General features: G+C 54.5%; 1 protein-coding gene across 1 annotated transcript; it reads right to left on the bottom strand.

Moving 5' to 3' along the window:
- Positions 1-6,519: 6,519 nt before the first annotated feature.
- Positions 6,520-13,114, bottom strand: ARSI (arylsulfatase family member I). Its single transcript, XM_030826609.1, has 2 exons — positions 12,225-13,114; positions 6,520-8,785 (listed from the first exon to the last, which is right to left on the bottom strand). The coding sequence occupies exons 1-2, from the start codon at positions 12,533-12,535 to the stop codon at positions 7,387-7,389; spliced, it is 1,710 nt and encodes a 569-aa protein (XP_030682469.1). The 5' UTR covers positions 12,536-13,114; the 3' UTR covers positions 6,520-7,386.
- Between the last annotated feature and the right edge of the window lie 1,118 nt (positions 13,115-14,232).

Genomic DNA, 14,232 nt, shown 5'->3' with positions numbered 1-14,232 from the left:
CAACCACCTCCGAAACGCCCTGTTCCCGTTGCCCCGGTAACTGCCTCCCCAACACCTGCCTGCCTTCCACTGCGAAACCTGCTCTCGGACGCCCTGACCATACCACACACAATACTGCAAGCTTGTGTGGGCCTGGGGGTGGGATGGACCCAGCACCCCTGGGGTGATGGACCCAAAGAGGGGCTGGAGGAGGTGGAATAGAACAAACTTTGTCCACAAGTGATCTTTTCTCTTCCCACCTCCCCCACCTCCAACTGTGGGGCCCTTATAGCAGACGGGATGGGATTAAGTGGGGCAAAAAGGCAGTTGCCATGGTAACAGCCAGTGGGTGCCGCATTCCGGATGGTCCCCAGGAAAGAATGACAGGATGCAGTTACCCTGGCAACTTCATCTCTAGAGAGACAGGTATTGCCCCGTTGCCCTGGCAACAGCTGGGTTCTAAGGTTTACAGGGAAATGATGGCTAATTCACCGGGATGCCTCTCCCTCTGTGGATCACTGTAGTCTCTGTAACTGTCTCTCTGTTGCCCTCTGTATTTTTTTTTTTTTTTTTTTTTTTTTGCTTCTGCCTCTGTCTTTCTTGTTACGCTCGTGCTCTTTCAGCTCTCTTACCACCTTGTCCATCACACTAGCACTCTAGCTTGGCACAGAAGTGCAGAGCACACCCCAGGATTCTGGAGGGAACAGCCCTGACTGCCTGCTCACCCCCACCTCTCACAGCTGTGACAGTTGCTCCCCTCAAGAGCCCTCCTCTGCAACCTCTCCCCAACCCCATGCCCCCAAGGGAACCACGGAAATCTGGTCTCCTGGTGCTCATGTCCCAGTTTCTGCTTGTGCTTCCAGTCAAGGTAAAAAAAAAAAAAAAAAAAAAAAGGGCAAGAGGGGGCTGTGGGGAGGTGATCATGGCATGGCTTACCAGGGCTAGGCCACTGGCCAGAGACCTGCCGTGAAATCTTCAATCCACAATTTTGTGGGCACCTTCCCTGCCAACTTCAACTCTTCAGGGCATCAGCCATACCTACAGCCACAAGATCTTACTCCAAGGTCTTGGAGTTAAGAAGAAAAGGGACTGGAGTTTAAGACTAAGGATCTGAGTTTGAGCTCTGATTCTTGGACATTTTTATTTATTTATTTATTTATTTATTTATTTATTTATTTATTTTGGAGACAAAGTCTTGCTCTGTCACCCAGGCTGGAGTGTAGTGGCGCAATCTCAGCTCACTGAAACCTCCGTCTCCTGGGTTCAAGTGATTCTCCTGCCTCAGCCTCTCGAGTAGCTGGGACTACAGGCGCACACCATCATGCCTGGCTAATTTTTTGTGTTTTAGTACAGACGAGGTTTCACCATGTTTCACAGGCTGGTCTCAAACTCCTGAGCTCACGCAATCCACCCGCCTCAGCCTCCCAAAGTGCTAGGATTACAGGTGTGAGGCACCGTGCCCGGCCTTTGGACATTTACTAGCTAAGTGATCATGGGCAAGTCACTCACCCTCTCTGAGCCTGCAGCTCCTTTTCTACACAACAGGGGAATGAAGATGCCCTGCAGGGGAAGGCTGTGGAGATGGAGTGGGCTAAGGGCTGTGAAGGCCTTTGGGAACTATGTAAACAGAAGGCCTCTTTCTAGGCTCTAGAGGAGGAAAATGAAGGTTTAAAGCGGGCCCATGACCACCCCATCACTCTAGCTTGAACTTGGCGTCTCAGACCCTGCATACACCTTCCCCTCTCCACTGAGGAAAAAGGGTGCCTTGGCCCATTTCGCAGCTTGATGGGCAGAGGCTTCATGCCAGCACCTGCCCCCAGTGGGCATGGGTTGGATAAAAGGATCCAGGCATCCAGACCCTCAGGGATTCTAGCCCACCCCCTCTGAACCTCCACATTGCCTTGCTAGTCCTCTCACTTGCAGGACATGTTATCTGCTTGTTGGTATTCTCCAACCCCACGAAGTCCCTGACTCACTACCCTACTTGCAGGGGCCCCCTGGAGACATCCGGATAACCCTCCCATTCGGCCCTTCTTCCTGGGAGTGGGGCGTAGGGGAGAATAAAGGGTGATCTCTCCCATTCAGTCACTGTTCCCAGGAGAAGAAAGGGAGGGCGGCAGAGGGGAAGAGGGGAAGTGAGCAAGGGAGGAGGGGGGTAATGGCTTAGCCACTAATTGCACCATTACCACCTTCGGAAAAAGGGAAAACCACTCAGTTTTGTTTCTGCGCACAATATGCTTCCCGCTTCTGCCGCCAACGTTGCAATTCAGAGGCAGAGAGGAGAGGCCTATGCCTGGGGGCCGCACAGCTGGTGGGCAGCAGACAGGGCACAGAACACGGTGGCCAAGCTACAAGCCTGTGTGGGGAGGTGGGGGAGGGCTGCACTGCCACCCTCCTGCCTCAGACCCTCTAGCCTGTCCCCCAGGAGGGGATGGCTTCCACACAAGAAAGTGCTGGAAGAGCCCTTAGTGACCACTAAGGCCACCTGTCATTGCACGGGGACAGGAGAGGCAGTGTTGCTTAGTAGTTACGGTGACTCCACGACTTACAGGCTATGTGATATTGGATGAATATCCTAACTTCTCTGTGCCTCTGTGTCTTCATCTGCATAATTGGGTCAATAATATTCCCTACCTCCAGGCTGTTCTGTAGATTAAATGAGACAAGCACAGTGGCTGACACTATAAATGCTCAATAAATGGGAAATTATAATTGAGAAACTCAAAAGTCCTCTCCCCTCACACACATCTCCCTGAATCACAGAAGCACACACCATCATCTTGAGTCCCGGCACTTCAGGGCACTGTTCCCTTAGTCTGCACTGGAGTTTAGCTCATGGTTTGGAAATCACCTTGTCTAAGCCTAGTTTGCAGCAATTTCTGTAGAACAAAGAACTAGAGCTAGAAGGAGAGGAACCACAAGGCTCTCCAGCTCATCAGGTGCCAAAGGAATGATGATGCTGCTTTAAAAATTCACAGTAAAACAAAAAAGCAACTATGCTGTGAGATTATGACGCTGTTATTAATGGAATTCTAATGTTCTGAACTGGGACAGTCCTGCGTGGCTGGGTGCTGGCCTGACCCTTGTTTCCCCTCCCCGTTCCCACTGATGAAATGGAGCATGCTCAGAAGTGAGCAGAGCATGTGGGGAAGGCCCTGGCATCAGGTCCCTCAGAGGAAGGTGTGAAGGAATGGAAGCAGGAAGATGGCCACCTCTCTCCCTGTATGTGATGTGGACCACGGGGGCAGCCTCTGTGGCTGCTGGGAGCAGGGCCAGCACAGCCCCGCTCCTGTCACCTGTTTCTTCCCTACTTCCATCTCTCCTCTCAACTCTCCTTTCTTCTCCCCTCTTGCCTTCCCCTCTCCCTTATTTTTCCTCTTGCCTCCTTTGCATCCTTCCTTCTCGGTTCTCCATCTTTCTCATCCTTTTTACTTCCTTTCTGGTTTCCAGCTCCCTCTCTTTCTGTCACCCTTCTCTCCCTCCCCTGCTGGCCTGCACTGTGCATGTGGTCCTGGGGGATGGGCAAGTTGAGGGCTGCAGGATCCAGATAGCAAAGAGATGGCTGGAGAGGCGGAAGAGAGAGGAAGAGGAGGGAGAAGAGGAAGAAGTCCCCTCTGAAAGTCTTACACACGAGCACACACACACACTCCTCTGAGCCTTCCAGAGCCTTGCTCAGCAGTGTGGCCACTGCCTCAGACAGGCACCCCCCGCCTTCCTAAGGGTAATAGCCACTCTGCTGAGAAGGCATGACTGCTAATTCACCACCTCCCCTGAGCCCGCGAGGCTAGCAGCTGTGCCCGGTGGTGGCGGGCACTGAGGAGCCAGCCGTGCCTCTGTGGCGCTGAGAGAATGAGCCGATGATTGCAGGAGGGGGACTGTTCCTGCCAAACTCCCCACTCCCCAGGGCCAAAGCAGACACGAGAGGCAGCACGTGTGCCCCCATCTGCAACACGCGTGTGGCATTCTAGAGCAGGCAGGCCTGCATGCTATGGGCTGGTCGCCAGGGGTGGGAGCCCTGGAGGTTGCTGAACACAGCCCTGACACGCCAGAATAGGGATTGGCATGTGAACACAGGCAGTGCCCCACAGAGACAGCAGGGATGAAAAGCGACCAGGGCTGGGTTCCTGCATGGGTGATTGTAGCCCCAGTGATAATTGTGACAGCTGACTCAAATCCCACCTTCCACAGCCCACACACGTGCTCACACACATATGCCCAAGTGCCTCAAGGTCCTGCAGGGCCTGGGCAGGCACCACAGAAAGCGTGCCATCCAAAGGGTCCCCACAGGGCCTGTCCCACTAAGGGCAGTGAGCGTAGGGGGCAGAATTGGTGGAAAGTGGGCCAAGAGAGAAATGGTCCTGCTGAGGGTCTGGGTGGAGGGAGACTGGGTTCATTCATTGCAGTAAGGCTAGGCCTACATGAAGTGGGGGAAGTCAGGGATCAGGGAGCAGCACTGTCCCTGAGGTCTCCCCGACAGGAGGCACTCTTGCAGGGGAGCATGAAGCAGAGAGCCATGGGACAGAGGACAATGGCTACTGGGCCAAGGGCTGCATAGCACTCCCTGCAGTTAGAGGACCTGAGTTCGAGTCCTGGAAGAGCTTGCAGGAGGTCTCCCCAGTGGAACCTCCACTTCTTCCTGAGAAAGATGGAGCCCAGAGCACTGGCCCTCCATCCAGGTGTGGGGCTATCACTTGGCCCTTGGGGAATGGGTTACCAGAGCCCAGGACTCCACTGGCAGGGCCCAGCTTGGACAGGCTGCCCCCTGGCTCTGGCCCCTACAGCTGGCAGATCAGCTGCCATCTGGTGCAGCCAAGGAAGAAACAGGGCCCTCACCAGGCATCTCTGGGCTCCACTTCCCCAGATCTGTGGCCCGAGGGACCGGAGCTGCCTCTGATCTGCCCTCCATTCCCTCCTCACCACACAGGTGCTCAAATGGTACGAGCACCTGCCTGGCAGTGCCAGTTGGCAGCCTGGCACAGAGTCCAGACCCAGGTGCCCCAGCTGGAGGAAACTTGGGCCACAGGAAATGGGAGGGGGCTGGCAGGAACCATGCTGATTGCTGGGAAGAGCAGAAGTCACCACAGGCTGAGCCTGTTATCGTAGTGCTTGAGTGCTCTGGGGCACCCAAGACCCTCCAGCAATCTCAGGCCTAGGCCAGCCGCCAGCTCCTCTAGACCAGGTTGCAGGCTCAAGCTTGCGTGGGGCCACCGGGCTGTTTGCTGGGCGCTGGGTTGGGTAGGACTCAGCTAGGCAAGCTCTGGGCTGGATTTGAGACTGGACCAAGACCTGGGGTCAAGTCTTCTTCTCAGGGCACCAGGAACAGGTGCCAGCCCCCTCCCCAGCAGGTCTTTCTTGGTTTAGGTTGGTCACAGGCAGTAAGCCTCGGTGATTAGGGGACAGCAGAAAGGGCCATTCATGGTTCTGCACTTGTGGTGCCAAAGGGCATGGGCGCCGGGAGAGAAGTGGGGGCTGGAGCTGGAGGGTAGGCCTCGGGCAGGGCTGACTCAGCAGGCACGGGAGAGGCCTCCATACAACTCGTGCAAGCCTGGAGCGGCAGGGAAGCCTTGGCTCCATGCCACCCTGGAAAGGCCCTGCCCACACAGCTGGGACAAGCACCCAGCAGAGCTAGAGTACCCTGAGGAGTGGGCGAACTATGGACAGCTCATCTCCCAGGGTGTGTCAGGCCTGGGCCACCGCCCTAACAGGTGACTTACTTCTTCAGAGCCTCCCTCCTGAGCAGACTGAAATGCTGGAGGTCACTGGAATCCAGAGGCCTCTGCCTGTCCTGGCTCCTGCCCCACCACACAGCTGGGCATCAACATCATAGAGGCAGGGAAAGATGCTAGTTGGGGGAGGTGATAAGGGGTAAAAAGAATAAGGCCAGAAGGAAGGGGTCTAGAGCATGAATGGTCACCTCCACCCAGCAGCCTCAGGCCAGACCCTCACTCCTGGACTCAGCCACATCTGCAGTGGGGATGGAGCTCTGTAACCAATACCTGAACCCCCACACGCACCGCACCCACCCCACCCCACCCATCCTGCTCATCCACAAGCTGATGAGTCCTAACAGGCCTCCTTTGCCAGTGACAAAAATAACTATTTTCAAAATTCACAGCAGGGCTTTCGCCTACACACACTGCGCCGACTGGAACCTGAAGGGAGATATGCAGAACGCAGTGTGCGGATGGAGGCGCGCTAGGCGGCAGGCGGGCTCTGCAACACCCGTGGCCTCCTCGCTACCACTCAGCCTGCCCCCCACCCCAACACACACACATGCACACTAGCCCAGGATGGCCAAATGGGAAGTGTTCTTAGATCATCACTGAACACAGTGGGATGTTCAGGCCCAGAGAGGGTCAGGGATGTGCCTGAGGTCACATAGTGGGTCTGTGGCAGGACTCCCATTCCCCCACCTCCTAGCCAGGCTGTCCACCTCCTCTCCTGTTCACTCAGCCGACCGTGAGCTCATACCTGCCCCCAGGACACACATGCACACACCCACACATGCTCATAGTCAGACAGCACTGCATCCCTCACTTCCATGTTATGACACTTTAGTCAAGTTCACAAGCTCCTCCACAACCTTGGCCAGTCTTCCAGAGCCTCATGAAGGAGGCAGAGCCAGGGCTAGCATCCCCACTTGCAGGTGGGGAAATCAGGGCCTAGAGGGGAAGAACAGTGCCCCAGGTCACAGGAGAACCCAGGTGTCTTGGTACTGGTTTGGGGCTTTTCACAGCTCTTTCTACCACCCTTGGTGCTGCAGCAGTTAATGGCCCAGCCAGTTTCTCTGGGTACCGGAGGGGCCAGAAGAGGAACTTTGCACCACAGTGCCTGACACCAGTCTGACCCGAGGACTGGCCTAGGCCATGTGAAGACCCAGGAAAGTCAACCCCCCGACCCCTGCGCCTCCACCCACAGCGCTCGGGGGTCCCGGTAGACAGCAGCCAGACTGCCATGCTTCAGCTGGGGGCCAGGCTTGGAGTTGCCTCCAGGCAACTCCCAAACACCACCATAGGGATCCCGTGTCAAGGGGGAAGCTTTAAAGGAGTTGTCAAGTGGCAAGCCCGGCCAGGGACTCCACCATGGCCCCAGGCTCCAGGGCCGCACCAAAGAATCACAAAGTCATTACAGCTCATTTTACAGATGAGGAAACTGAGGCCAAAAGCTCGTGTGGGTCACCTGAGGTCACAGAGCAAGTCAGTGAGGAGTCAGGACTGAGACACAGGCATCCCCGTCTGGTTTATTCCCACCCACTCCTAACCAGGTTCCTCACCCTGTTCAACCAAGGGACTCTACACCCTCCAACTCCCTGTAGATGGAGACGTGACAGGCTTCTCCCTGAGAAAGTGCAGGGCCAAGCCGGAGTGGGGAAGAACCTCTAAAGGACAGTTTTCTCCCTCCCCACCATCAGATCCGTTGGGACATCAGCCTGGTGTTGAGTTTACGGAAAAAGGATCGAAGCTTGCAAATCTTGCATTTTTTCTTGCGACGACCCCGGGAGAAGCTTCGAGCCCTCCCTTCCTCTTCCTCCTCTTCCTCATCACTGGCCCAGGGCCCCCAAGCACCCCCATTAAAATCAGGATGAGCCCGGGGGTTCTCAGCTGGGTAGCGTACCGGGATGGCTGTGCGGTTATATTCGGCCAGGCGAGCCAGCAGGGTGCGGACCACATCAGGCCGCTGGCCAGCCAGGTCCTCCCGTTCATAAGGGTCAGCACTGATGTTGAAGAGCCACACAGCCTGGCGGACACTGGCCATTCGTTCCAGGTTCCACCAGCTACCCGGGAAGGTGGCCAGTGTCTGCGGTGGGATCCAATCGCCATAGCCGGGGTCTCCTGTCAGCAGCTTCCACTCACCCACGCGGATGGCAGCCTGCACTGCGGTGTTCCAGATGCCAAAGCCGCCCTCCAGGGAGCCATGCTGGGCATGGTTGTAGAGTGGGTCAATGTTGTGCAGGATCTCCGTGCGTGGTGAGGCCCGGCCCTCGCTGATGGCCGGCCACACATCGTAGCCATCTAGCCCATCGGCTGCTGAGGTGGTACCACCTGCCAGACCCACCAGGGTCGGGTACCAGTCGGTGATGTGCATCAGTGCCCGGCTTGTCCGTTGCTTTCGCTTGAGCAGGGGACTATGGACAAAGCCTAGGCCCCGCACGCCACCTTCCCAATAAGTGCCCTTGCGTCCTCGGAGCGGCCAGTTGCTGCCCCCCGAGAAAGTCTGGCCACCATTGTCACTGGAGAAGATGATGACACTGTTGTTGTAGAAACCATAGCGCTTGAGGGCCCAGGTGATGTTGCGCACAGCCTCATCCATGCAGGTCACCATGGCCGCGTACTTCCGCCGGGCCACGTTGCCCATGGTGCGGTAGCGGTACAGGTACTCACGAGGGGACTGCAGGGGTGTGTGTACTGCCTGGAAGGCCACATAGAGGAAGAGGGGCCGCTGAGGGCTGTGGCTGGCCAGGATATGGCTGGCGCGCTGGGCATAAAGCATAGTGGAGTACTGGCCGCTGAGCCCCCAGGCCACATTCTCACCCTCGTGCAGGTCGAAGCCGCACACGCCTGGGCCATCACAATTGTCATAGGTGTAATAGTCCACATTGCCCGTGAGCGAGCCCAGGAAGGTGTCGAAGCCCCGACGGGTGGGCAGACACTCCTTCCGGTAGAAGCCCAGGTGCCACTTGCCCACCATATGGGTGGAATAACCTGCCTCCTGCAGCTTCTGGGGCAGTGTCACCTGGTCCAGGGGCAGGCAGTTGGGCTGCTGTGGGCGGATGATGGAATGCTGGAGTCCTGTGTGGATCTGGTACCTGGTGGGAGGAGAGGAAGGCACAGAAGGCACAGGTAAGCTACAGACCATTGCTCTGGCCATCCAGTCTCCAGTACCACTGTGAGGTGGGCTGTGGTCCCAGCACTACCAGCAAAAATAATAACAGTAACCACCAGGTATTATCTAATGTGCTAAGCACCTCAAATGCATTATCTCATCGAATCTTCAAAATCACTGGAAGTAGATCATATTGTCATTTTACAGATGAGGAGATTGCAGCTCAGAATGGCTAAGCCACTCACCCAAGATCACACAGCTAGGAAGTTGGAGAATTAAAAGTTGAACCCAGGGTAATAATGACAATAATAATAGCTAATACCGAGCACTCACTGTGAGCTTGGCATTACACTAAGTCTCTTATGTGACTTATCTTACTAAATCCTCACCACAAATTCAGAGGTACATATTATTATTCCCATTTTCCAAATAAGGGAACTGAGGCTTGGCAAATTAAATTAGTTGCCCGGTGACTCACACGGCTGGTAGTTGGAGTGGGATTTATAACCCAAGCAGTCTGGCTCCAGACTTCAGAGTCCCTAAGCTCTAAGCTATTAACTTGCACTGAGGCCTAGAGCAAGCCCTGTTCTCCCAGGCAAACTCTTACTCACTCTTCAAAGCTCAGTCCAAATGTTATCCATGCTATAAAGTCTTTCATAACTCTCCCAAAGAATTAGTCACTTTTCCTTCTGGGTTCCGCTAGCATTTAGTACACACCATCGTTTTCTTACTTGGCCGTGGGATTATACTCGTTTGCACATGCTCTTGCGCCCAGTGACATGTGATGGGACTGTCCTTTATTCAACCTTCTATTCCTAGCACCCACGTGATGTTCAAAGAGCACTCAATTATTTATGAAATGAATGAATGAATGACACTCAAGAGGGTTTTAGAGCCAGAAGGAACCCAATTCATTCTCTAGTTTACTCACCTCATCTTAAAAAGGACCTAAGATCTTTTTAAGGGAAGGGGAAGGGCCTTGCCCAAGGTCACTCAGTGGTCAGGAACAGAGCCAGGACTTGAACATAAATCCAAGCAGAGTCTAAGCAGGGACTCTTTCAGCAAACTGGGCTGCCATATCTCTTCCCACATGGGGGCCTCAGTTTGCTCCTGCATAGGAGTTGGTTGAAATGGGAAATCTCTAAGACTCGTCTAGTTTCCCAGTTTTTTAAGACCAGCTCCCAAGTGCCTGCCTGTGAGCTCATATGACCCCTTGATCCAGGCTATCACCCTGAGGCAGGAGTAAATGGTTAGGCAAATCCTGAATTCCTCATTTATCCATTCATATCCCATCTTCCCCCTTCTGTGGTCAAGGCTCCCATGTGATCTGCTTATGGTGTCTTACCTTTACTCAAGTCTTGAAAGTCCCAGAGTAAATAAGAAGCCTGGAACTTCACAAGTATGTTAAAATCCCACACCTTTTTCTCACCCCCAGGCATCCAAATTAAGCCAAGCCCTGAATACCTGACATCTCTAACCAGAGCACAGGAGTGAGTTTCTCTGTTTTGGTTTCCTTATCTTAAAGCTGTTATTGTTGTTAGCTATAATTAGCTACTACTGCCATTTTTAACACTATGTTCCATACACATACATTATCTCATTTAAATCTCATTTTAAAAACCTACAGGGAAGTCTATTACCACCCCCATTCTACAGATGATAAAACCAAGGCCCCCAAAAGTGCAGCAATGACCCAAGTTCAGACAGCTGACAAGCAGTGGAGCTAAGCTTTGAACCCGGGTCTACTCAAGTCATGCTCAAAATCTTTTGGTGATAACGGCCTCTCCAGGCCTCAATCAAGCTAATAAATTATTGGACTTGATATGAGAAGCGCCCTAGGGCCCTGAGTCCCAACTGGGCCTGTCTTCATAGAGGTGGGGTGCTATGGAGCGATGGCTTGTAAAGCGAATGGGCCAGCTAAGAGTCACCAAAGCCCACCTGCCAGTGAGTCACATAAGAAACTTTGCCTCTCTCCAGTGTCACAAAACACAACTGGATGTGTTAACAAACATTAACGAGGGCTGTAAGCATCAATGAGATGGAGCCAGCTGCAGGGGGTGGAGGGCAGGCACCGGCCAGCCACGTTCAGTTAGCTTCACAGATCAGGGGACTGGAGCACTGCCCTGCTGCTGTCTGCTCATTCCGCTACTTAAACCAAAAGTCACCTCTTAGGACAGAAATGCTAAGTTGTGTTTAACTCTTGGGAATGCAGAATCCTCCTCCCTCTTCTGCAGGTCAACACTGGTCTTCACCACCACACCACCATCCTGCACCACCACCCCAACCCATACACACCCCGTGCCCCTCCTTCTTTCTTCCGTTCTCCTTCTGGTTCCTGGATCTAAACGCTGGGTGCCAGATCGAAGGAAGAAAGGACACCACTTGATGCCCAGCTCCAGGACCCCTGCCAAACACCTAGCCTCTCTATCCTATCTCCCACAGACCCTGAAGTTGGGCACGGGCACCAAACTAGGCCCTCCCTGAGTCCTTGCCCCAATTTCTCCCATCCAAGAAATAATGAGACTAAGAAACACGGAGACTAAGGCTTCTGGTTCCTGAGATCACACTAGTGGCTCTTGGGTGGAACTTGGGAGAAAGCATGCCTTGGACCCCATCCAAGGAGAATTAGCTTCAGCACTGCCAAAGGATTTTCTCCTAAGTGGACAGAGTTTGCCTTCCATACCCCCACCTCCTGTTTCCCTGCTCTTTTAATCCTGTAATCCTGCTGCCTTGCCTGTGGACACTTCCTTGTGGAGGAAGCAGCATGTCTACCTGGGGCTGCCAGCCAACTTGGGAGGATTTTGCAGATGAAAAAACAGGCTCAGAGAAATGAAGTAACCACCCTAAGGCTACACAGGTCATGGTATCCTATGTGTCTTTCTCTTCCACCTATCAATTCCTTGGTCTTCTCCCAAAGTATTCATCAAGCAGTATGGGGACCTGAATACCTCAGGAGGCATAGGGGCTGCCATATATTGACAGCCAAGCAGGTTACACACAACTCATTCCAACTTTGCCACTCCTTTTCAGATGAAAACTGTTCTTTGCTCCATTTTATGGACAAGAAGACTGAGGCTTAGAGAAATTAAATGACTTGCTCAGGGTCTCAGGGTCCATAAATAGAAGCAGCAATAAAAGTCAGAGGCTGCCATCTAACAAAGGGATGACCAGATGTCTCCATGTTGTGTGGAATGTGAGTGTCCTGGAACATCAAAGCAAGAAGACCTCAAAGATGATGAAGCCCATTCAGTGTAAAGGAAGGGTAATTGAGGTCCAGAGAGAGCAAGGGACTTACTAATGATTACACAGCCAATAGGAGATTTCCCAGATCCCAGCATGGGGTGGTACTGGCAGGAGAAGTCTACAAACTGGGTTGATTTGGGGTTTAGATGCCCAGCCCCGGGGCCTTGAGCCACGCCTACCTGCCAGTGAGGAGCTGGCTCCGCGAAGGCGTGCAGATGGGCTGGATGTAATAATTCTCCAACTTGACCCCCTTGGCCGCCAGCCTGTCCAGCGTAGGGGTCTCGATATCTGAACCATGGTAGCCCACGTCGTGGTAGCCTTGGTCGTCCGTGAGGATGAAGATGATGTGGGGAGGCTGGGGCGGAGCGGCCGAGGGCTGCTCGCCAGCCTCCCCGGGCCCGTCGGCCACGAGGCTCGGCTTGGCCCAGTCCCAGGAGAGGTAGCCGAAGCTGAGCAGGCTGACCAGGGAGAAGCCAGTGAGGGTGTGCATCGCCAAGCCGGCCCGCGCGTCACGGCGCGCCGGGCTCCTGGGGCCTCACCACCTCGCGCGCCCAGGGCGCACCACCGGCCCGCCGGCTCGGATGCTGCGAGGGAGTTCAGCGCCCCTGAGGACGGCCCAGTGTCTGGTCCGGGACTGGCTGCCGGACGGCTGGGCCGGATCTGCTCGGCCGCAGCGGGGCGCTCTGGGGAGGTCAGGCCGGCACCGAGCTGCCTCCCGCTGCCTAAGCGCCGGCCCTGCGCCGCCTTTGCTCCTTCTTCCCCAGCTCAGCCTGGCCAGCCTGAGACGCGGCGTGGCAGCTTCCAAAAAGTGCTCTCTACCATCCTCTGACTCCCCTCTTCCTTCTTGCCCTGGATTTCTCCCGCCTCCTAATTTCTCTCTCCTCTGCTTTCCCGGCCTCTCGCCCCACCCGGAGTCCTTAGAACAGCCCAGCTCCCTGCAGGGAGGTGGGCAGGACCCCAGAGGGGAAGGGGAGGGAGCCACGAGTTGGGCGGGTCAAGAGGACACGGCGGGAGAGAATTCGAAAAAGTTGTAACATCTGCCTGGCCGGGCCGAGCCCCAGGTGGAGGGGCGGGACGCCGAGCAGCGGCTCCACCTCCCGGGCGGGAAGCCCGGGCCCTCTCGGACTGCTGGCTCCAGCGCCCGCCCCTGACGGGGATGGGGAAAGGAGGGAGTGGGGCTGCTTGGAATTCGATGGAACAGCTCCGGAATGGCCGGGTCAGACATTCCTCGATCATGGAGTCTTAGCCTCTCTGAGTGGCCCTGGAAGGAAAGCCCATCATTTCCTAGTCCAACCGGGTCATTCTACAGATGGAGAAACTGAGGCCCGGAAATGAGCCTCAACGCGTCTAAGTCACAGAGCAAGTCAGTGGCTATGTCTCTAAGGCTCACCGTGGCTGTTGGAGTGGCGGCTTCCTTCGGTGAGCCGGTAGAGAAAGCGATGGAGAATGGCAAGCACTTTGGCAAGCCCCCGCCTGGAAGTCAGGAAGCTTGGTCGTAGCCTTGCCAGCTCCCCTCTCCTCAACCCCTCCCTCCTCCTTGTTCTGCAATTCCCAACTAGAATCTTAGAATGCTAGCGCTGGAATCCAGAGGGCAGGGGCTGTTTTATCCATCTTGTATCCACAGGGTGCAGCACACAGTATAAGCTCAATCAGTATATGTTGCATGAATGAACGGATGAATGGGCCCCAATGGTCACCTAGTCCAACGCCTACCCAAGGAAACCTCCACACCAAAGAAGGCAAGCTTGGGGGACCCTGGAACCCGGTGAGCATCATAAATGAGTAGAGCAGGAGATAGTTGTCTTGCCCTAAGGAGACACAGGGGCTGCAGCAAGTTAAAAACCACAGCCTGGCTTCCAGCTGACCACAGTCAGGCAAGAATACGGACCAGTGTTTCCAGATCTTCTGATTTTTCAAGAGGAATATCCTCTTTATCTATTAGGTGAACTGTTCCAATTGTGAAATGTTAGTGACTAACTGAAAGCAAAATTGAAGCACTTTGTAGGCCCAATCAAACCTCTCGCAGGAATATATCAGACCATCGGTGTGGTTTGCAAGCTCTGCTCTGCATCATTGTTTTGCAAAATTTTACTAGGCTACATTTTTAAATGGAAAAACTGGGCTAAACAAAACCAGTTAAGCTTCTTTACTGCTAGGACTTCAAACGTTTAACATGCACACTGCTGA

Source organism: Nomascus leucogenys, chromosome 2 (genome assembly GCF_006542625.1).
Source record: "Nomascus leucogenys isolate Asia chromosome 2, Asia_NLE_v1, whole genome shotgun sequence".
Classification (NCBI taxonomy): Eukaryota; Metazoa; Chordata; class Mammalia; order Primates; family Hylobatidae; genus Nomascus; species Nomascus leucogenys.
Note: the sequence above shows the minus strand (reverse complement) of the source record. Positions and strands in the feature narration are given on the sequence as shown.

Excerpts from the sequence above, each read along its gene's own strand:
- ARSI (XM_030826609.1), bottom strand. The coding sequence starts at position 12,535 with ATGCACACCCTCACTGGCTTCTCCCTGGTCAGCCTGCTCAGCTTCGGC. Across the intron at positions 8,786-12,224 it reads AGCCAGCTCCTCACTGGCAG|GTACCAGATCCACACAGGAC; the intron begins GTAGGCGTGGCT and ends TCCTCCCACCAG.